We start from the raw sequence: 23,814 nt of genomic DNA on the forward strand, positions 1-23,814 counted from the left end.
TGTCTAGTATAATATTAACAAAGTCAAGCGTCTTTGACTTTTTTTTAGCTAGTTTAGTACGGTACGGTACCAACCAGCAACACAACCAAGTCTCATGACAAACGTACAGTATTGCATACTGCCAAACGATATGAAATAATATTTATTCATTTACCATTCATTCAACAATATATTTTTATTCATTTACCATTCATTCAACAATATATATATTTAAAATACATAACAAAGAAAAAATACAAACAATTGGAATATTAAAATTCAATAAAACCAAAGTGAATGGATGCAAGAACGACCCATAAAATCGACATGTCAATTTATTACCAATGGGGTCCATTGCAAGAGAAATCGGGGATGAGAAAGTGAACAAGGATCATAAGAAAAACATATGGAAATGTGAAAGACATAAAAAAAACAATAAAAAATCACATAAAATGTTAAAAAGGTAATATAAAAAAAAGTAAAGAGCAACAATATCATAAAACCGGAATATATAAAATCGTATAACGCATACACAATGTAATATAAGGTATAGAAACTTTATTGTCTCAAAATGTTAATATCATTACATTATTGGTAATAAACTAACATCTATATGATTCTACAAAATCTAAGGCACTGTCAGATCGGACATGCATATTGCGATGAAAATGCACCAAATTTGAAAAAAAAAACATAACCATAGGTATACCAATTACACACTCCTCCCATAAGAACCCTTAATTTAAGATCCTCCAATTAAAGACCTTAGTCAGAAACTTCCATTTAAATACTACATTTCTGTAAATCAGGCCATATTCATTTATTTATAGCAGGATTCATCAGTTATATACTGTAATTGTAAAGTTATATATGATGACCAAATAAATGTTAATGAATGAATTTAACCACCAAAACAGCGTGATCATAAAATAGAAAAGAAAAATAGAAAGAATCAAGAAATAACGTAGACCTATGGCCATTCTAAAGGTTCAACTCGACTAAAGATCACTACACACATGGTCCCTAGACTTGCCCCAAGTCTGTATTATCTTTTTTTATATATATTTGTTTTTATTTCGACCGCGATTTTTGTCTGAAAATCCAAAATCAAGTAGTATACGTATGAAACGCCATATGTGCCAAAATATTTATCTTTTTACTAACATTAAGACAAAACTCCGTCTGGAACCCAGACTAACATGGTCCCATTCAAATCTGGTACATGGAGAATCATGGAATTACAGTATGAATTCATTTGTTATGTCTTGTAGAGATTAAGAAACACCACCGAAACTTGCACCCAAATTTACATAACCAGAAAACTTCTGCATATAATTATAACACAACCAATAATAATCAATAAGCCGAGTATTAATAGTGCTATATCTTAATGGTAATATAATCATTATAGTTTAATGGGTCTGTGTCCAAAATAATTACAAATTCGAATATCAAAATATACCTTTATTTATATTGCACGACTTTTGTCATTATAGATCCGATATAATTCATAAAGTTTTTTTTTCACTAGGAACGTAACACGCGACAAGCGACTGTTCGAATAATCCATCGTGTGTGATCAAATTACTTGCGTTTCTCTTACGTCCTTGCGTTACGTCCTAGTGGGAACCAAGCTTAATATGCCTACAGTACTTTGTAATCAAAACATAAATTGTCACTGATATCGTTAAGGCCCATTTAACACTGGATAAATAGACATTTTTCTTGGATAAAACAAAAGAAATTAGAACAGTTTTCGTTCTAGAACTATAGGATAATCATTTATGCCATATTTGATAAAAATAATATTTTTAAAAATCCAATCAAATGACGTCATGATCAATAAAAACAATAAAATCGTTGTATTGTAACGGTATTATTGCTCTTACTAATCGTAACGTCATTTGATTGGACGTGTGGAAATATTATTTTGATCAAAGGCAGCATAGATGATAATCCTATAATTCTAGGATGAAAACTTTTTAAAATTCTTTTGTTTTAGGTATGAAAAATGCATATTCTATTTATTGTCGTTAGTTATCGCCCTAGTGTAAATGGGTCTTTCTCGTTACATACATTTAAATGTGTAATAATACGTTAGAATATCTGCAAATATTAAGATTCTTGTATTATTTATGTATTAGTAACAGTTTAAATATAACTTTCATTCCAGGCACGCTCGTTACAAACGAGATATATTGGATAAGTAGACTACGAAGAGTATGCAGTACTTGCTAAATTACCATACATCTACGTAAAAATATTTTGATAGGTCCAACACCGTGGTGATAAATAGCGATGGAGGTGGCTCTAATGATGGGAGAATTATGAAAACATGGTGTTTGCATTTTAGTGGAAAGTTTTTAAAGTACTGGATAATATTTGCATCCGGGTGTAAACCACCCATTCAGATAATTCATTTCTTCTTCTACATCATATTCATACTTCTATTGAAATCTCAAGCAGTCAAATATATACTCACTATATTACGCCCTGGCGGTTAATACTGTAATTTCTATCACATGGAAAATCGAGTATATTTTTCTTCTATGTTCAGAACTGCCAACGTGTACAGTAGGCCTACTGGTGTTATAGCACCGTCATAAGCAATCAACATTTTGTTGGGAGTTGTTTAAACTAATTTCTTGTAGGCTGATAAAATATTAGCTTTCTTTGCAATTGAGTTTAAGAAGGTGTAAAATAATTAACAATTACCCTACGACTGCAGCATAAACTATGAATTACTGCTTTTATCTGTTTTCACTTTTTTATCTTTCTTTTTTCTGAAACTAAACAATCTTCTAATTTTCTTATTTTTCGTCTTTTTGGAAGTTTGTTCTGCAAGTGTGGGAATGGGAAGAGTTGCTGAATTCACGAATATCGAGCTGGCACTTCCAGCTGAAGTATGCGGTAAACGAGGCATTTCTTCAACAGAAATATCATTTACTGATTTAACAGTTCGAATTTTCTTTCTTGCTGCTTTTTTCTTTTCACTTCCAGATTCAGATTTACTTCTATCATCAGTGTGTTCTTCTTCGGTTAATCGAGCTTTTAACTCATTTGTTTTTTCGTTCAAATGTTCGATTGTATTTGATTTTTTCTCAAGTTTGGCTTTAAGCTGTTGTATTTCTTCTTTCAGAAGTAGATTTTCTTCGACAGATGGCGACCGTGCTAGATTAGTGTCATAAGACAGACTCATCACACTATTGTAACAAGAGCTGGCGTTAGATGGTGCATCACTACAAACAGATAAAAACGAGTCACTGCTTTGACCCAGTTTCAGGTTTTGTTGTTCTACCTGAGTCAGACGATGCCGCAGACCATGTGTTATGTTTTTCAGTCGGGAAATTTCTTCATTTTTAGTTTTTACTTCGGAACGCAACGTCCGAACATTACCGCGCATGTCTTGTCTCGTGCCAAGTGGCTCAGAGAATGACTCATCCTGTTTACCTAGTGTTGTTTGGTTAGGTGATGCAAAAGGTTGAGGTGATGGTGACAGCCGACTGTCAAGTGAGTTTGGCGTTCCAGAAACGATCATTCTTAGGCAATGCTCATTCCAATCGAAATCTAAGCCATCAGTGGATGAGAACGGACTATGTGCGTGGTTTGAAGCAGTTCCTGGTGACAAGGTGTTAAAACTTCCTTTGGTAGGTATCACGACCTCTTCGACTAGTATTGTCTCTTCTTCAGTGATGCATGTCACAAGCACTTTTGAAGGAGAGAGAACGGTTGACTCCGAATTTTCACTGGGGTTGTTTTCATCGTTCGTATTTATACCAGAGTCAAAGAGATCAAGATTGGTTGGTCTTGATGCTGCAACTGATGGTGCAATCTCATCCTCTGGAAGGTCACTGGCAGAACCTTCACCAGACGAGTCTCCCACCACTAACGTATCGGATACGTCATCACTAACCTCACAATCAGAAGTTGAATCTATTTTACCAGACTGTTCATCAAGCATTTCCTGATTTAATGGACATGCCGACTCTTCGGCAGAAACCTCTTTTGCCGAGCACTGCTCGGAAATTATTGTCCTATGTTTTGAACCATTCGTGTCAGAAGAGGATCTTACTATATCATGGTTTAATTTTCTATCCGAATTTTGTTCTGGAAAACATGATACTGTCGTTACGTCATCAGTTTCACCAACGCATTGAGGAGACGCATTTGTGTCAGATATATGTGCTGTTCTCACTGTACTGTCACGTGACTTACTACTTGATGACGTAACACCATGGACTAAATCAGAAGCATCTAAACTGTGTGATTCTGTAACAGTACTACATTGGATAGGAATATGTGTCGCATCAATTTCTGATTTCTCAGAAAAATTAGAATCCATTACATTTCCGCGTACTACGTCATCGTTTGTATGCCTTTCATTTTCACTATTGGAAGACGTTTTTTTAGTAGGATTATTGCACGGTTGTAATACATCTAGCAATGAATTTTGTTTAATGTTTTGTTCAAACGTAATGTCATGTGTTAGCAATTTAGCTTCAGCGACGTGTATGTCTGTTTTAATGTTCGAGGATGAAAAATGGGCGGCATCGATTATATCGTCTGCTTTTAAGTCATTTCTGCTGTCAATCAAGTTAAATATTTCTTGATTTTGTTTAATTTGTGCACTTTTTATATCTTCTGTGATAGGCTGGGAATCAATAAATTCAGTACTTCCTGTGTCGTCATCATCATCTTTAATATCCTCATCATCATCATGGTCATTATCACGTGATGTGTTTTCACTTGAAAATATATTTGTATTGGTCTCATCCACCTTTTCTGTATCAAAATCAGTTTCATCATAGGATTCAACCACACATGTAATTTCCGATGATAAACACGAATCGGCGTTCGGGGAATCGGCGTTCGGGGAATCGGTGTTCGGGAATTCTTCGTCGGTCCAAGATTGTTTGTGCAGATCTTGGATTGGAGGTTCGGATTTATCGTTTTTCAATAGCCCATCAATGACGTCATCGTTGTTTTCCGGTACGAAATCACTAAATGAAATGGAAAAAAACATCTATGAAACTATACTTTATAAATGTCCTTTAAAATTAAAATATATGTTATCAATGATGAAAGTATATACTATCAAAACTGACCCGTAGGCCTACGATCGAAGGAAGGGACATCGCATCTATTCATTAACAGACTACACACTTTATTGCTACGTACCAACCATTTATACAAAACAAACACATTTATTATTTATGAACAATAATGCATTTAAATAAGTCATTTCTGCAGGAAATGTCTGAATTTCCTCTCATATTAATATAAACTGTATTCTCTTTGTTTTAAAACGACAATCACAACAGCAGACCTATATCGATTATTAAGTGTTTTTGTTATCAGTTGTCGAGTCTGCTCTTTTACTGTGCATTGATCACATTGATCTGCTGCGATAATGGAGGACAGATAGAAATTCAATTTGAAAACGGATTATTGAAGGGTCGGAGATCATTCATAACGGCGCATTAATTCATAAATTATAGGCCCCCTGATTATTTTCACACAGGCATTAAGCCTAAAGTATTCCCAACCTGTTAAAATCCGGGTCTCTTATGATGAAAGAAAGCCTGAACCCCGGAAATAACCCCTGGATTCGTAACTGTGGACGTTTAGAAAACTTCCCACCAATACGATGGTTTTTCTACCTTCATCCACCATTTAACCCGCGTAGGCCTATACATTTTAGGATTTAGATGTGCTCTTCGCCTCGTCAACCAACATGCATAATTAACATTAGGAGTCAATGTAAACGTGGAACTCATTTAACAACCACCTGGTACTGGTAAATCAATTCATGCCATATAAAATATCATGAATAATACGAACAGGTTGTAATTTGAAGAACCCGCATCAAATAATAATAATAATAATCTAAGAATAATAACTGAATTCGGTACGCGCGGTTAAATGAAAGTTAACGTCATAACATAAACTCTGGTTAAAGCTTGGTTCCCACTAGAACGTAACGCAAGGACGTAAACGCAACGTAAGCGTGTTGACCAATGACAAGCGAAGTTATAGACAGTTAGCAATCACAAGCGAATAAGCCATCGCTTGTGATTGGTCAATTCACTTGCGTTGCGTTACGTCCTTGCGTTGCGTCGCTAGTGGGAACCACGCTTAAGGAATAGGCCTAATGTTGGGGAGACTTGACTGGGAATTTAGTAGAAAGATATGAATTCTCATGGTATCGGCATACGAATATTTTTCAGTTTGATATCCAAACAATTAATTGTTTTTGCCAACAATTTAAGATGAACCATCCCGAATATAAAAAAGTGCTTGAGACATTCAAGAAAAAATAAATTTAAAAGTCCATAATTAATTAATGTTCTGTGTAAATGGATTGGTAGACTCTTAGGCTAATTACTTTCCAGAAACACACTTTAAAAGATGAATTTGAAAATGAATTGCATTAATTACATTAGTGATAATAGCCACGTGACTAATAAACGCCCTCAATTAGGTACGGTCGTGAAAAAACTTTTTTAAAGTACATAATTTTCTGTGCTTTGAATATACTCTAAAAAAGCATAAATATGAATAAATTATGCAGACCTAAAAGCAGAAAACACTGTGAGGAAATGATGTTGGTAGTACAGGATTGAAGATGACCAAAGAAATGTATGGTGATTATTATAATTGGCCTCTCAGCCTAGTTAGGTCTATGTCTGGGCTAGGCTTAAGTTAAGCATGGCCTAGCTAGTTAGGTTACCGCTAGCTGGAGTAGTAGGCCTACTAGTAATAGTTTGGCCTAAAGAAGGCCTAAATTATTGGATGGCCTAGACGTCTCTAATGCACCATTGTCGTACTAGGCCTAAAGAACTATACCACAGAAACACCTGCAAATTTAGAATTTAGATAGACTAGTCTTTAAAATTAGCTATTTTATTCAATCAATTTCAACTTTTTTAAAGTTTGAATTAGCCACACATTTTTCACATAAAATGCGTTAAGGTAGTACGTAGATCGGTAGGTAGGTAGATAAGCAAGTAGGTATAAGGTAGGTAGGTAGTGACTATACTGGGTTTATTCGCGCTCCCGACATACAGATCCAACTCGAGCAGCCAGTCTCTGAGAAAAACTAATTTTAGATATAATTCTTAGTAATAGACAGGATGACATCAAAATCGGTCCGGCCTATATTTGTCGTGACAGACCCCTAGTTTGTGTAAATATATTTAGGGTTGGCAAAAATAAATTCAGAAAATAAACAAGTGAGCTTCGCAAAACAACTAAATAATGTTATTTAAGAGTGTATGTATGGGCCTACACACGCACATCAAATCTGCATTAGGTCAAAGTTTAATTGTAGGCCTACCAGTAATGTTTTATTTTTAACTATAACTATTTGTAACGCCTTTGAAAGCTCCTCTATTCACATGCATATTTGATGTAAAAACGGAATTATTCATGACTTTATAGGACACTACACAGTCCATGAACTCTAAACAAAAAGCATACTATATTTATATGAGTAAACAAGGTCTTTCCTGAAGATATCGGAAATAGGTAGCGGACTGTGGTATCAACAACTTCCGTTTTAAGGAGGGATATGCGCTTCGCGAAGAAGATATAATGAAAAATGATCGTGATCATGTATTAGATACATTATCATTACACATTTGACCTACTTTTAAAAAGTGTGCATTGTAAACCCCTACATAAAATTACATTACATGACAAATATTTTTGAGAGACGCCCTAAATGGGACCTGCTATTTATACTGGTAAAGCCTTCTTATGTCTACATAATTATTCTAAATAGTAGTGTAGTATATGCCTACCATACGTGTTCCCTTAATAGTATAGCTTTCCCTTGGAGCCTATTATATAACCGTATACTGCGCTTTGCCGCTTTAGAGTGTTCAAGCATGGAGAAATAAGTATACTTCATTTCGCCATGGTTCAAGTATTGTACGCCGTATTTTTATTACCGGTGATATTGATATGTAGTCCTAAATTAATTGCTTTGTTTGTCGACACTGATAAACCCTTGCCTGTATTCAAACAAGTTTCTAAAATGTAATATCTACTACAATAAATTGAATTGTATTCGACAAAAATAGGCTTACGCATAGGCATGGCCTAACATACGGTCTTGTGCAGGCCTTACTCGTCTCTGAGCAGGGCATATTGTAGCACAGAATCTAAAGATTATATATAGTGATGAGTATGCCATACATAATGAGAAATAGCATTGATATCGTGAATGTAACATATAGGCTATATGGTCACAGAAACAACCCCTTGACATTATAATGTCGTAATATGATTAAGCATTTGAAAGTCAATTCTGCTGCAACGTTTTTTTTAATGTAAACGATATTAACGCATATCTCTGATATTACGATTTAGAAATAAGTGTTTACTTTATTATAATAAAAGGCTTATGTGGGCTTACTATAAGTAGGAAGACATACCAGTGGTCTGATTGAATAAAGTTATACAGCGGCCAAGTATTTAATAACATGCATTCAATATGTCTGTATGAATATTATGGCATATGTAGTGGAGCTGTAACTTGGTGGTTAACTTGCTTGCCTTTCAATCCCAATTTCCGGGGTTCAATCCTGACCTAGTGCCAGGGTTGTAACTCACGGCTCTTTCAACTCCACTCCCTAAGCCTCAAATGAGACTTAGTTTATAAGCACGATACATTATAAAATAGTTTATCCATCCTGTAATTGGCGAGTTTGTGCTCGCTATTGGATGTGTATGAAATAAAATTAAAATGTAATATTAGAACCGGTAATTTGAAGACATTTACTATTGCGTATCCGGATATTCACCCCCTGGACATTTACCCCCCGGAAAACTACCCCCGGACAACCACCACCTGGACCACTACCCCCTTAGGACAACTACCCCTATAGGACAACTACCCCCCGGACAAATACCCCCCCGGACAAATACCCCCCCGGACAACTACCCCCTTAGGACAACAACCCCCTTAGGACAACTACCCCCTGGACAACTACCCCCCGGACAATTACCCCTAGGAACAATTACCCCCCGGACAATTACCCCCGGACAATTACCCCCCCCCCCCCCCCCTGGGTAATTACCCCGCGGACAACTACCTCTGACACAATACTCTCCGTAGGACAACTACTTCCTGGACAATACTCCGAGGGCAAATAATCTTTTAGGACAACTACCTCCGTAGGACAACTAACCCCTGGACAACTATCACCCAGACAACTATCCCTGTAGAACAACTACCCCACGGACGGACAACTACCACCCAGACCAATCAACAACCTGACTGCAACAGTGTATAATAGGAATTAATAACTATATTTTAATTCGTTACTTTGACAAATTACTATTCATTATTGTAAACAAAAGTAAAAGATTGAACATAAATATAGCCTGGTATAAACTGAAGATTGTCACACATGATCATAGGATAGTCGAACGTATTATATAGTACTCCCTGTATTTACTGTAAAGACTGGGTTCGCTAATAATAATAATAATTTTTGCGTCAGGACAATGCTTCGATAACCACTGGTCTTAAAAGAATTAATTTTTGTCTAAAATTTGTCATATATGTATTTTTGTACACTTGAAGAATAATATCACTTTTGATATTTGACCTCAATGTTCACTCACCGAATAAACGGCGATCTTTAAATAAATTCCCCTCAAATAAACGGTGACCATGTCACTCCCATGAAACATCATATGGAATAATCGGCGTCTATTTCCATTAGATTATACCCCCTCCCATTGAATAAACAACTTTCTTCCAATACATGTCCACCTAAAAACTACCTAAACAATAAACAGCCCAGGCCGTTTTTTTCAATAAATACGGTACTTTAAATCTAGCACATCTAGGGTCTAGCGTGCTGTTAAACAGAATAATCGGTTAAAAACGGGTGTTTCGAAACTAGAGACCCGAAACCAGAGACCAGAGACCCGAGACCCAATACGAAAAGGGAGACCTAAATATACGAAAAGGGAGACCCACGTACGAAAAGGGAGACCCCACTATACGAAAAGGGAGACCCCACTATACGAAAAGGGAGACCCTAATATACGAAAAGGGAGACCTAAATATACGAAAAGGGAGACCCAAATATACGAAAAGGGAGACCCAAATATACAAAATGGGAGACCCAAATATACGAAAAGGGAGACCCACTATAAGAAAAGGGAGACCCCACTATACGAAAAGAGAGACCACACTATACGAAAAGGGAGACCCTAATATACGAAAAGGGAGACCCAAATATAGGTCTCCCTTTTCGTATTGGGTCTCGTGTCAGGTCTCTGGTCTCGGGTCTCTAGTTTCGAAACACCCGTAAAAAACAGATGATTTCATTTTTACACAAACCGGTCATATATATTTGTCTACTTTTGGATTGGGTGGGGGGGGGGGGGTAGTTGACCGGGGGTAGTTGACCGGGGGTAGTTGATCGGGGGGGGGGGTAGTTACCCGGGGTCCACTGCGTTTACTGTAAATGAAGGCTTATCTACCTTGACACACATAGACTCATTCTCTAATGATTTTACCAATATTTTAGATGTGTCCCATTTTGTGCTGGCATCAATTCCCCTTTCAGTCAAATGTTACGTAGATGCCAGTGACAAGTTAAAGGTATTATGACCTAAGTGGCTCCTCATAGACGATTACTATCTATCTGTAGATTAAGGCATATCATTGAGTAATTCTTAGTGTAATGAACAATATGGTATTATTTGAACAATGCATATTTGAGTAAGCATGCAAATGAGAATTAAGAGGTCTGTGACCATTCGTCACATTGTTACATATAAAACAGTACCGGGTATATCATTATTATTACATATATAAGTGTATCATTATTCCTCCATGATCATAGAGATACCAGACCTACTTTGTTCACTTGAGTAATTATAACAACATTAATTATGAAGCCCTCCTATTAACGTATTTTTATGCTGGTCTATTTGGTGGTCTTCTTCACAAGATATGGCCTCTAGAATAGGTCATTAATTGAAAATTTCACTTTGTAATGTTGACGTACTATAATTATGATTCGTATATATTTTGTAATTTTCAACAGACCCGTAACAATGGGATGCCATGGAGACAGAAATATGTTGTTATTACATTATCTCATGTTCAAACGACCACTTTAAACTGTCATATACCAGGATATTCTTATAAGTAAATACATTTTTAAAACAGCTATTTATTTATGGTAAATGACGTTTCAGCTTAAATATAAGGGTAGAGCGTGCCACGATAATGTCTGCATGATTAACATAAATATAGGCCTACCATGCATGGTTCATGGCACCATATTGGTTCCTCCGTCGTATACCATTTGACTATGTCCCCACCCAGGTGTATAAATGGGAAACCGGTTAGATCATGACACAAACCCGCTGCGCTGATTACTAGCTGCATTATGGGAGTATGTTTCCATACGTGTTTTATCCAAAATCACTGGGGTAATATATGCTTAGCGCTTAGAGGTTTCACAACATTAGACTCTATATAAATCCAGGATATTATTATATTATGTAATGAGAGGGAAATAACAGTGACAATTTACGGAAATTTAAAAGCAACAAGAACGCAACGTAAAAACAAATGTTGACGGATTTAATCAGATTCTAATTCTATGGTGTAACCCCACGGTTCCCTGATTGTATTCATTTATGGTGACCGCTTGTGTTTATTGACTGATCATTCAAGCATGACGTCAACAAAACAACATTTTAAATACTATTAGTAATTGTGGATAACAACGGAAGTTACCTGTCTAATTCCCCTGGGTGACGTTCACTCTCTTCCTCACCAGTGGCGTCCTCTTGGTTGTCTCCATCTTCACCGGTGACGTATGATTTAAAGAGATAAAGACCAACATAAAGTGGTGAAAACATAATTATGTTTTCGATATACCACCGCAATGTGCCTCAACATTTATTCCGTACTGGTCATCAGGTGGTCACTCACTCATAGGCTACTACTGAAATCCAAAATAATAAATAATCTATCAATACCTTACAAAGGAACGTCACCTAAATATTTACAGATAATATTGAAGCATACGAACCGGTTTCAGATTAGATCATATCCTGGAATCGCTTGTTGCACATACCGCCTACTCTATGTTCTATCTCTTATTCTGGGCCTTCCGAATACCATAAATTATGTCAACTTTGACTTTCAACATTTATATGTCAACAGGATTTCAATCGCTAGCCTGGCTTCTGGTAGTAGCCGAGCTAGCTTTAGATCCGTCAGTCAGTCAGTAGGCTATTCGCGTTGTACGCATCATTCGTTCGTTCAATATCAAATAATTCGATCCGATTGTAGTGTCAAATAATCACCGATGTCTAATGCTGAACGATTATTATTCTGCTACGAAGCGTGACGTCACGTTGGTCGATGAAATTGGCAGTAGTTTTCATGGAAGAGTGGATTGGTTGAATGGTGTTTTCATTACAAAAGAATGATGACCTACAGTAAAAGAACACATTATGAATGCTGTTCATAATAATTAGATTGTTTCCGTCCACTGCAGGTGGGCGTTGCCACAGTGACATGAAGGTGTGCGAAACATTACGAACTGTTTATGGCCCATCACCGTAGACTTATTATATATGTATCAAGTCATGTTTGTTCACAACAAGCTGAAATGTTTTGCTTTTTGTTAAATGTCAACCTCAAATTAAACCCATTTGTTAAATTTTCAAAATTGATGAAACTCAATGCTAGTTATACTAATAAAGTGATGTACTTTAAAAGTGTTATAATTGTATCGTGTAGGAAATATTGGTGCATTGGGAATTAAACTCAGAGGTGGCGCCCTGCACCAACGACACGACACACTGCACACACTTATTTTTTCAAACTAGTTTGATAGTGTAAAAGCTCTGTCTACACTATCAAACTTTATGTGACAACAAATGTGATGTGCCCATATATGGACATGATGATGACATATCACTACCATATTTGGGAATATCAATACCATAATTATTTGGGCACATTTTGTCAAAATAGTTTGATATTGTAGAAAAAGCTTAATGAAACAGAATCACAATATTTGCAATATTATTATTTTTTTTTTTATTTGATAATTAGAATCCATCAAACCTTAATGTATATTTACAATATTATTGGCAAAATATATATTTACAATATTTCTATATTAGAATTTACAATATACTTTAATATATCAGTATTTAAAATAAAAGAACCGGGGACTTATTACTAGGGAAATACATTAAGCGAATCTTTGGAATATTTTTTTAGCGTTTCGTATTAATTTGCAATACTGTGCACTCAAATTATAGAAGTTCCCATTTGAAATCAATGAAGGTTTATTATACGAAAAAAAATATATATGCTGGCTTGTTGGATTTAGGCCTAAAATTAGTGCTAATCGTTATCAGTATTTCTGTTTTTCACTATAAATTACACGATTTCTGTTGGGTACAAACTGTTCGGATTGGTGAAGTTGTTTGTCCATATTTCTGATTTAAAAGCGTCGTCATTTTAACAAGACTGAATGAGATAAAAATGAACACGCCTTGCAAGCTGTTTAGAATGACAAAGATGTACCACAAAACAGGATGATCAAAGAACGCAGTGAGACATCCGACGATCCATGTCAAGCCCATGATACAACATATCTAACAATGAATACAATTTGAATAAATAAATAAATAAAAATGAATACAATGGAAAGGAATCATAATTTATGTATTTATTTGATTTGTTCAAGTTTCTTTTACAATGGTATAGATGACTTCAAGAGGCCCTCTTAAAAATACTACAAACATATACAGACGGCATTCAAACAACGATACAAGAGGATTCAAAAGTGTAGATTCTCAAACATATCGAGAGGTGGCGCTTTTAAATAGCGTCAGAACAAAGTGACTCGAGTATTTAGTTGGAAATTTAAATTTAATCATTCAAAAATAAGTAATTTTTACCTTGGCATAAATGTTAACGTTTGATATTCCATCTCTTAATTTAGAGCTTTTTCTGATCTTTCTTGATTTTTTCTTCGATTTTTCAATTCCGTGAACTATGACAACAAATAGCAAGGCGTTGACTGCGAATATCGTCCCACTTGGGATACCAAAAAGTATCAACGCTGCAAACTCATCACGAATCCAACAGACAGTATCGTCACCGTATGAAAACTGTATTGGTACGCCATCAAAGAAGTGTGTAATCACAAGAATTAAGACGAAGACAAGAGGAATAATCCAGCAACACAGTAAATGCATTGTTATAGGTTGTTTTCTTTTACGAAATTTTATCGATGATTTAAATGAATGGAATGATTTGAAAAGAGATAGTGACATCACGAACATGCACATAAAAGAGACAAGCCAGAGATAGTGAAGAAGGCATGCAACAATGGTACATATGAGATGACACTGAACGAACGTTCCTGCAAATAAAGTCCCAAATTGAGCAAGAAATAATGAAATAGAAATGTTCAAAACAATTTTACTTGAATTTGTGCGCAACGATTTGCCGATGCAACTCAGTGCGCATGTCAGAAATAAACAACAGAGTGATAAAGATACGCCAACCAAGTTGATTATTTGAAGTGTTTCTTCGTAAATGAAGATAACCGTCGTTGTCAGTGCAGTTCCATTTTGGAAGAGAAATGAACAAACAAAAACGGTATCGTTTGAAACCTGTATTAATTCGTCATATGAAAACTTATCACCAGTTTCGATATATATCCAAGTATTGTTTTCTGTGATATGGAATTCGTTAATACTCAATGCAACGACTGGACAAGATGGAGGATGTGGCGTTTGTGTTATGCAGTCTGTTATCTCTACTCTTCCAATTGTTGTTTTATTTTTCATATTAAACTTCATCTTAATTCTGTAACTGTAATCTGTTATGGTGAAATTATCAAGTCCATCAGTAACTTCTATCGATTCAGTTTGATATAATATATCTATGGTGTTTACATCCAACCCTTTCGTGATACACCCTCTATCGACTGGTAATGTACCATTACTTGAGCAAGTCTGTATCATCGTTAAGTTTTCTAACAGAAGTTCTTCAGTATTCTGGTGAATTGTTATTATAACTTCACCAAGAAGATTGCATGCTGATGTCTTAATGACAAATACAACGTCCAGTGTACCAAGATAATGAATATCAACCATTGATGTATTGTATTTCTTTACCAATGACGTCATCTGAAGCAACAAACTGCTTATCGTGGATTCATTAACAACTCTGTAGCGTACTTCAACAATATTCGGACTACTGCACATACAAAAGAGTTCTGAAAGTTGCTCAGGCGTTGTTGCAATTGGGACATCTTTTAAAGGCGCCATTCTGTAGATGCATCCGTTCTCTGTAAGAACTTTTCCTTGTTCGCAAAAAGTATTAATACATACTTCTTTAAAGGGATTAAAAACTCGACCTGATCCGCAGTCAATTCCTTTAGTGGTTGTTCTCTTTGTTGGCGTCTCCACGCTAAGATCTCCACTAGAAAAGTCAATTAGGATACTGATTGGTACAATTCTGCCCGAGATTATGATATCAGGTGAAAACGCGGGGACCGGTTCTTCCATTATAGAATCTTCCATCATATAGTCTATAGATATAGATGTCAAATGTCCACTATCATCAGACATATCTACTTTTTGACGTGGCCCCTTTTTGTCGACTAGACACATGTAATCCGTTTCGTCGTGGCAACGCGCACAATGTGGATTCGCGTATTTGTGAGAATTTACGTATACAGCAGCGGCGTAACTTTTGCAGAGATTTGCGGTATTTTGTTCAGGAAAGTATGGAGGGCAATGTTTAATCCCAGAAGAACATCGTCTTTTATAGCTACCACCGGTAGGGTTATATTCATAGGTACATTCAGTATCATCAATTTGGGAAAGAATACTGTGTGTTGATGGGTTTACATGAGAAAAAGATGTTTTTATTTTATTTCTGCAATTTGCGGTTATCTGCCATGCCATGACGTTAGAAATGGAAACACCATTACAAAGGGCACAAAACACATTTAAATAAGTTAAATTATGCTTATCACTAACAGGAATCGTAAATAGAAGATCGTCTAGATCTGGTTTCTCGCAATTCGACAGAAGATCTTTATCAACTGTTTCTGGTGAACACTTTGAAATTACGAGAAAATTATCGCTGCTTTGATCATCCAGGCATATAGTACTGTCCAATAGCGATGGCGTAACATTTGGAAGATTGTTGTTCTGGCAACTTTTCCAGTAATCATAACAGCAATCGCCATACAGTTCACAATTTGAGTCGCAGTGACACAAGCCTCGTTTTTTCAGAGAACCACATTCATTTTGACAAGATTCATGGTTACTACAGACTTCATCAATCAGATACATACCTTTAGAAAAAAATAAAAGAAGAGAAATTCAATAAAAATAACTCATAACTATAAAGCAGTTCATTCAAGTACTTTAAGCTGCATTTGAGTTTAGGAAACTTTAATATTTAAGGTTTGTTTTAAGGTTTAGAACATACTGCGTTTAACATTTTTAAAGAAAGTACATTTTCAGGTTATTAAAAGTTCATTTTTACATATTTTATTCAACAATTACATGGATCTTAACAAGGCATTTTAGTAGTTGTGCAACCATGTACACAAAAGACAAACGTGTAAGATGTACAAACACATAAAAGAAACAAATGTGGGTTTCATAAGTCTACAATTTTAATGACAATTTCAGTCCCAAAAAGTAGCCGAGAGAATGGTTTATCAAACATGTGATTATCTACATTCAGGTGTAGTACCAACAGTGTTCTATAGTTTTATGGAGTTTAATGTATAACTATCATTGAAAAATGTCACATTTCCTTATAATAACATTATGTACAATATTGTACGGGAATAAAATAATTTGTTAAAACCCGGCTTAACCTCGCCCCGTACTTACCAGAACCAGGTTCCAAGGTATGCATATCGGAACCATAGCCCAACTTGAGAGCCTGAATAAACATTAACATCAAACTAACCACAACCATTGACGTCATCGTTCACTTTCCTGACAATATAATGAAGATGTTATCATCACTTTATCGGTGACAATAACAAGCAGGTTAAATGACTTATCTAAAAGTTGAATGTGAATCTTCCCGTATTTGGCATCTATTGACACAAGCGGTTAAGACAGTGGAACAGTAATTATACCTAGCCATGACATCGGCAGGGGTTCGAGCCTCACTCGCTTCATAGTTCTGGTGGTAGAACGAGTCTTCTCGGATAATGACTAGAAACCCGTAGGTTCAGTGTACACATCTGGCTCGTGTGTCTTTAAAGTACCTAGTATTCTTTCGAGACGAGTAGGGGGTTACCCCGGTGTACTAGTTCACACACCGGCACTGTCGCAAATAACTCCTCATGCGGACCCTTCATTGTCAGCATATGCTGTTTAAGGTAACCCTCGAAATAAATACAGTTACATAAACATATTTTTTTTCAAAAACATCCCACTCCAATAATTAGCTTTGTCAAATGGTAACTATTCATCAAAATTGTTCTGGGGTTCACATACTAACTAAAATTAACGGGTCGAAGAAACAACTTACTATATATATGGCTAATTTTTTTTTCTTAACTATTGCTATGTATATAATATTTCAGAAAATGAACGTATTGCGCCGGGAATACATTCGTTTTAGACAGAGAAGGGTGAGGTTACTATCTCTTGTTTCAATGAGTTTATCCACACATAATGCACTATTTTTCTAATATAAATCCCTTTTTTATTGATTAAATCAATTTCTTAATTTCTCCACAATAAAGGTAGTTATTTAATAATGTTAATATAGTATTTACTCACCTTACACACGTCACGTGGTGGTAATCGGCTGTCTGTTAGAGAACGTTGTCAGTAAATAACTACAGGCTATGCACGTGAAAATATAGAAAAAGGGGAATAGGAACAATTAAGTTTGTGACGAAATATTATTTCCGATATGTATCGGTACCATTCTATCGATTATTATTATTTCCTGTTTAAGCACGAAAGGTCACGCCGGAAGGAAAGCAATACTAAATAGAAAGCCAACGACAATATCTTAACTAAAACCAATATTAAGTTAGTATAAAATGGAATCGTTAGATTTGTTTTATTACATAATGGACATGACGCCAGAAAAAATTTAAAAATGGCGTTCGAAAAGTAATTGTAATATTCTAGTCAGATAGGCGTATAAGCTACCATTGGTTTTGGGTGGATCCCATGTGCCGATCTACAACCAGACGGTATCACAAAGCTTCAATATAGTCAGAAAGGCGTATATAATGTTGGCTTTGTTATTGGGCGTATACCTTGCCTGCGTACTATTGTGCGCAAGTTACAATGGCTACCAGGCGGCATCACAAAGAACATAATACACGTGATGCTTTGTTTTAAGGTTGTTCTTTTTTTTCTGCTGCCGAGCATAGAAACAGCGCTCATACAACAATATACACGGCGAGCCGTAGTGTATTGTTTAAACGTGAATAGATTCCGCGTACATTCAAATTTAAATGTACACACCCTTTTTAATAACAATGGCAAGCGTCTATAAAGCAACTCAGAAATTCCATCAAACTACCACTTTAAACTCACTGCACTAAGAGACACGACGTATAGATATGGCTTGTGTAATATTTCCTGATCTTAAAACCGTACAGTTAAGAAGTCCTCTAGCTTTTCATGAACTGGTTGTAGCCGCTTTACTTGATTGTCCAGATAACACTGGTAATTCTCTTGATGTTCTTCACATTATCTGTCGAATTTGCTCGGTAGCATGTCGATTGACGTACATACAGGATATTCGTCAGATTTTCAACGAATATGAATTCATTGAGAACGTTGGAAAGAATCGCTATCATCTGATGGACGGTTGGAAAAGTAATTTGCCATTTGTCATCGTTGTGAATGGCATGGAATTTAACGTTTGCGCCAGCACTTACAACGAATGGGTGAATTATCTACATGAAATATCTGAGACATCAGTCATTGTGTCCACTACGTCATTAAGGACTTGCAGGGATTGATGTAAGAACACACCACATAGACTTTGAGCTTGTACATACTGGACGTAAAGGAAATGAGCGTACAATATGGGAATACAAATATCAAGAACAAACTCCTGAGAACAATCTAAAACAATATGGCAATGGAGAACGATATGTACCTATAATATGATATACTAATACGCAGAAGAAGTATGAAAACAGTTTAATCAAAAGCAGTTGTTGATGAATACATCAATTTTACTTGTTGTATGTTTTCATTGCTTTATGTTTTAAAATAATATACATATAAACAAACATAGAAATATTATTCTTTTTGTTGTGTTAATTTTATGTAAAACATGTTGCGATATTTCCATTATATACTGTATAACAAATGGTTATTAGTAAAAGTAATTTTTAGTGTCAATTATTGTACTTATCGTCAGCCATAATAAAAATGATGTATAGTTAATAATGAAATAGTTTATGTTTTTTACCTGTGTATAAATTTTATGTGGAAAAATTACGATATAATAAAATTGTTTCTAAATTCACACAATAAGGCTGCTCAACCGATCGCACTAGATAATATAATAATTTTAATAAGATGAAATGTATTATAGAATATGACACCAGGAAACTATAGAAATTTTGTTCGCAAAAGTTTCGATGTAGGCCTACAGTATGTCGGGTATATATATGAGGCGTACATTAACTGTTTGCATTCCGATGTTGGGTGGATCAGAATCTTACACGCCAATTTGCTCAAAACAATGGATACATACAATAGTTACCAAATAAACACCAAGTCCAACAAAAGATAAGTTTCAATCAATCACCCACCGGGCGCGGGCGCTCATTCGTATGAGCATTGAGCCTAAAACAGAATAGATATACAGAGACTTCAGAATAAGCATACAACATTTTATGGCATATACAATTTTATTGGAAAAAAAGGAACATTCTAAACGTGTAACCTGCATGTGATTGTGGATATGTATAATTAAAGTTAGATGGGGATTTTATTTTTCTAATATCACGTACATGGATGCTCAGGAAAAAGCCCGTCTTGTTATAGTTCATGTGATATCATTTTAGGTGGGCGGAAATTGGGGGGAAGATTAGAAATATTTTTCGAATGATTATTGGAGACGTGAGAGCAGCGTGGTCCAAGAGGATTGTACCACGCCTTCTCAGTTCTCAAAATAGAAACTTGGTAAACTTTGTTTTCACACAATTCCTGCTTATAATATATAAAACAATTTACAAACATTTATATTCTCAACACGACTGAGATACCATGAAAAATCCGGGTTCGTTTGTGGACGATGTAACCCATAAGAATTCTTGGTAAAGTCGATTTTTAGAATCAGTGACAAAATACACTTATAATACAATTCTTTGCACTGTGGTCATAGAGAGTACATACTACTTGTTGAAACTAAAATTTTAAATGTTAAAATACTACTAAAATGTTGTGCTTAACACAGAGAAAAACCCCACAAATTTATTAATAATCCAAAAGATTTTTATATATAAAAATTATATATATGAACGTAATGTATTGAATTTATTCAAAATCAATAAAAACTATGAAATAACAATATACTTCAAAATCGAGATTATTTTGAAGTATATTATGATTGTAGTGCTTGGTGGTGGTCAACGTGCTTTCCGCCTTCCAATCCCATGGTCCAGGATTCAATCCTGACCTAGTAGTCCTACCAGGATTGTAACTCACGGACTCTTTAAACTCCCTAAGCCTCAAATGAGTAGTTTATAAGCACGACAAATTATTAAATAGTTTATTTATCCATCCTGTAATTGGCGAGTTACTGGCTGTTGGATGCGTATGAAAAAAATATATATTACTACACCTCTCTGATGGTCACACGTAACGGGCGGCGGCGTCACACGTAACGGTTGCGCGTTGTTGCCATGGACGCCTTGTACGCGCTTCGATGTTACTACGATACAGAACGCAATTGCCATATCAACGAATCATAACAGAAACGCTCAGAAAACTATTGGAAACCTTTCAGGAAAGTTGTATTATTTTAATATCTCGTACTGTTTCTATATTAATTACAAATGGGTAATCCTTTGACCATATGTCAACGCAACTCAGTTGAGGAATTTGTTGCAGATAATCGCGAAGAATTTAATTCGCAAGACGGAAGTAGTGTTGATCCTCCAAATGTCCAGGTATTAATGGCCACCGAATGTAAGAACATGACGGCAGATGATGATAAGCTGTCGGGTACTAAGGATGGGAAAGACGAGAAAAAGAAGTCTAAATCCCGTTTTGCCAGACTTCGACGATCACTGAAGAAGTCCAGGAGAGTCGGACTTGATAATGATGCTACCGATGCTGCAGCAATCAAAGACACTTGATGATAAACAACCACCAGTTGATGTGGTGACAACAGAAGCTGTCAATGGCAATGGAAGGTATGTCTGACATTTGTTTAGTATAGTGTCTAGATGTACTGTATATATTGGATTCTTAAATTAAAATATTTTACAATCAATAATTTAATTTGCTTTTATTCCCAGTATTCAAACGGAACTTAAAACAGAAGTCATTGAAGTAGATGAGCTCGAATGTGAAGACATGGAAGAAACGATTGTTATGTAAGCCTAAATATTACTTTACATGCATACATTAAATAATAACTTTTAAAAAATCAGAATGTTTGAATTTTGGTCCATTATTTTATTATAATTATTATTTTATTTTGAATTCAATAGAGATCATCCCATTGCTGAACTGATTGCTGACAACGACGATGAGCCCATTGCTGAACTGATTGCTGACAACGACGATCAGCCCATTGCTGAACTGATTGCTGACAATGACGATGACCTCATTATCGCAGAGAATAACTCTGACGACAGGAACAGTTTGGAGTCGGACGTAGAAGACGACGATGAAAAGATGGTCCAAGAAGGTATGAGATGCCTTTTATTTAAGATATTGTTTATTTTGGCCTAAATTTATAGAAATTTCATTTCTAAAAATGAATAAAACTTATTTATATATTACGTACTTTTTTTTCTCAAAAGGTGACCATGATTGGATTGCCGAGGCACAGATTCTAACCAGTCAGATTAAAAGGTATAAATCAAATAGTTCATCGTCATTATTATCATCATCATTATTATCATCATTATTATCATCTTCATCATCATTATCATGATCATCTCATCATCATAATTGCCATCACTCCTCATGATCACAAATCATCTTCAAAATCAGCCTATGATTATGATAAATATTACTTTTTTTCAGCTTTGCATCGGAAATGTCAGTAGACAGTCAGCTTCAACGACGTCACCGACCACCGACACGATACGGACTCATGAAAGAGCTGAAATTATCGTTTGGGCCTGGTGTGGACAGAGAGCTACCATCAATCTTCGCCAGTGTTGATCAAAATAACCATCCTTCTCGTCATCGTAACAATCCGCTAATGGAAGGAATTAAACATGCTAATCAATTCCACCAGCAGGTAGGCCTAAATAATAAAATATCACACCGACAATAATTAAAAACAGAAATAATAAAGGGAGTTGGTGAGGATGAGGGGGAGAAAGGGGGAATGTCAGCGGACTTATTTTATTTATAAAAAGTCTCTAATTTAACCTTCTTTTTTCTAATAGTACAAACTAGAAGAGGAAGAAAGGCAGAAAAAGACGCCTTGATAGACTGGCCATGAGGCGAGAACAAGACATCCAGTATAAGTTAAGGATGTGGGAAAACCGACAAAGACAGAAGGAAAGAGATCGGTTAGAGGTTCACTTTGAGGTGGACGCGTCGAGTGGTAGCGGTGTCACGGCCTAGGGGGGTTTCTTAAGAAGATCACACAAGGATCATTTAGTTATTAGAATCATCATGTATATCAACGACTACGAAGTCAAACAGAAGAAATATATTATTTACAGACAACAATAAAGATTGTCCTATTTTTTCAAATTTTGCGTGTTATGCCTATTTTGTTTAAATCTATATTACAAGTGAGAGAGTTTGTACGTCTGTCTGTCTGTCTGTATGTTTGTTCGTTATACAAATGTTTTGTTAGTGCACGTAATCTTACATATGGGGTATCAAAATGACCGCAATTGTACCGGGAATGTTCTAAGCTATATTTCAACATCATCCGCCCCCTAGGATCCAAGTTAGGGACCAAACTGTGATCAAAACCCCCACTTTCGATGTTTGTTCGTTATACAAATTTCTGTTTCTGCACGTAACCATACATATGGGGTATCAAAATGATGGCAATTGTACCCGGAAGGTTTTAAACTACATTAAAAAAATTTCCCCCACTCCTGGTGTTTTTGTGGGAGGGGGGTGGGGTTGGGGGTGGGGGTGGTTTGTGATGTCACATTTTTGCTAGGGCTCGGGGTTGTAGGCTATCGAATTGTAAAATTATACTACAAAAGTTTTACAGTATTTGAATTATCCTCAGCAAGGCGTTTGGGGAAATATAGATATAGATATACATATTTTATTCATTAACCAATATGAAATCTATTCAATTACACATTTAGCAAAGTACTTTAACCATATCCAGCTATGTATCGGTCTCTTGGATTGTCTCATTACAGACATCCATTCCTGTGTAAACATACACACGTTGTTTACTGTTACTGTGTCTACATCACCAATCCTCCAAGGAAAAAACGTCAATTGTGGGAGAGTAGGGTTGGAGATAGGGTTTGGGTTCAGGGGATAGTGGGGATTTTGCTTACACCAGAATTGTGGTTTTAAAATGTTAAAGTATTTAATCATCCCTGGGAAGCGGCTGGGAGTTTGGGGTGTGGGGATTTA

At 35.8% G+C, this 23,814-nt stretch overlaps 3 protein-coding genes across 3 annotated transcripts; 1 reads left to right on the top strand and 2 right to left on the bottom strand.

The window, feature by feature from the left end:
• Positions 1–136: 136 nt before the first annotated feature.
• Positions 137–12,257, bottom strand: LOC140049374 (uncharacterized). The gene is made up of 3 exons (XM_072094246.1): positions 12,051–12,257; positions 11,753–11,963; positions 137–4,979 (listed from the first exon to the last, which is right to left on the bottom strand). Exons 2-3 carry the CDS (start codon positions 11,875–11,877, stop codon positions 2,714–2,716), a joined length of 2,391 nt encoding a protein of 796 aa, XP_071950347.1. The 5' UTR covers positions 11,878–11,963; positions 12,051–12,257; the 3' UTR covers positions 137–2,713.
• Positions 12,258–13,067: 810 nt separating this feature from the next.
• LOC140048739 (uncharacterized) lies at positions 13,068–17,269 on the bottom strand. Its single transcript, XM_072093518.1, has 3 exons — positions 16,909–17,269; positions 13,942–16,358; positions 13,068–13,635 (listed from the first exon to the last, which is right to left on the bottom strand). Exons 1-3 carry the CDS (start codon positions 17,003–17,005, stop codon positions 13,411–13,413), a joined length of 2,739 nt encoding a protein of 912 aa, XP_071949619.1. The 5' UTR covers positions 17,006–17,269; the 3' UTR covers positions 13,068–13,410.
• A 4,325-nt stretch (positions 17,270–21,594) lies between these two features.
• On the top strand, positions 21,595–22,902 carry LOC140049048 (uncharacterized). Its single transcript, XM_072093861.1, has 5 exons — positions 21,595–21,614; positions 21,732–21,931; positions 22,047–22,098; positions 22,273–22,492; positions 22,644–22,902. Exons 1-5 carry the CDS (start codon positions 21,595–21,597, stop codon positions 22,683–22,685), a joined length of 534 nt encoding a protein of 177 aa, XP_071949962.1. The 3' UTR covers positions 22,686–22,902.
• The last annotated feature ends 912 nt before the right edge of the window (positions 22,903–23,814 follow it).

The sequence above is a fragment of the Antedon mediterranea genome, chromosome 5 (genome assembly GCF_964355755.1).
Source record: "Antedon mediterranea chromosome 5, ecAntMedi1.1, whole genome shotgun sequence".
Classification (NCBI taxonomy): Eukaryota; Metazoa; Echinodermata; class Crinoidea; order Comatulida; family Antedonidae; genus Antedon; species Antedon mediterranea.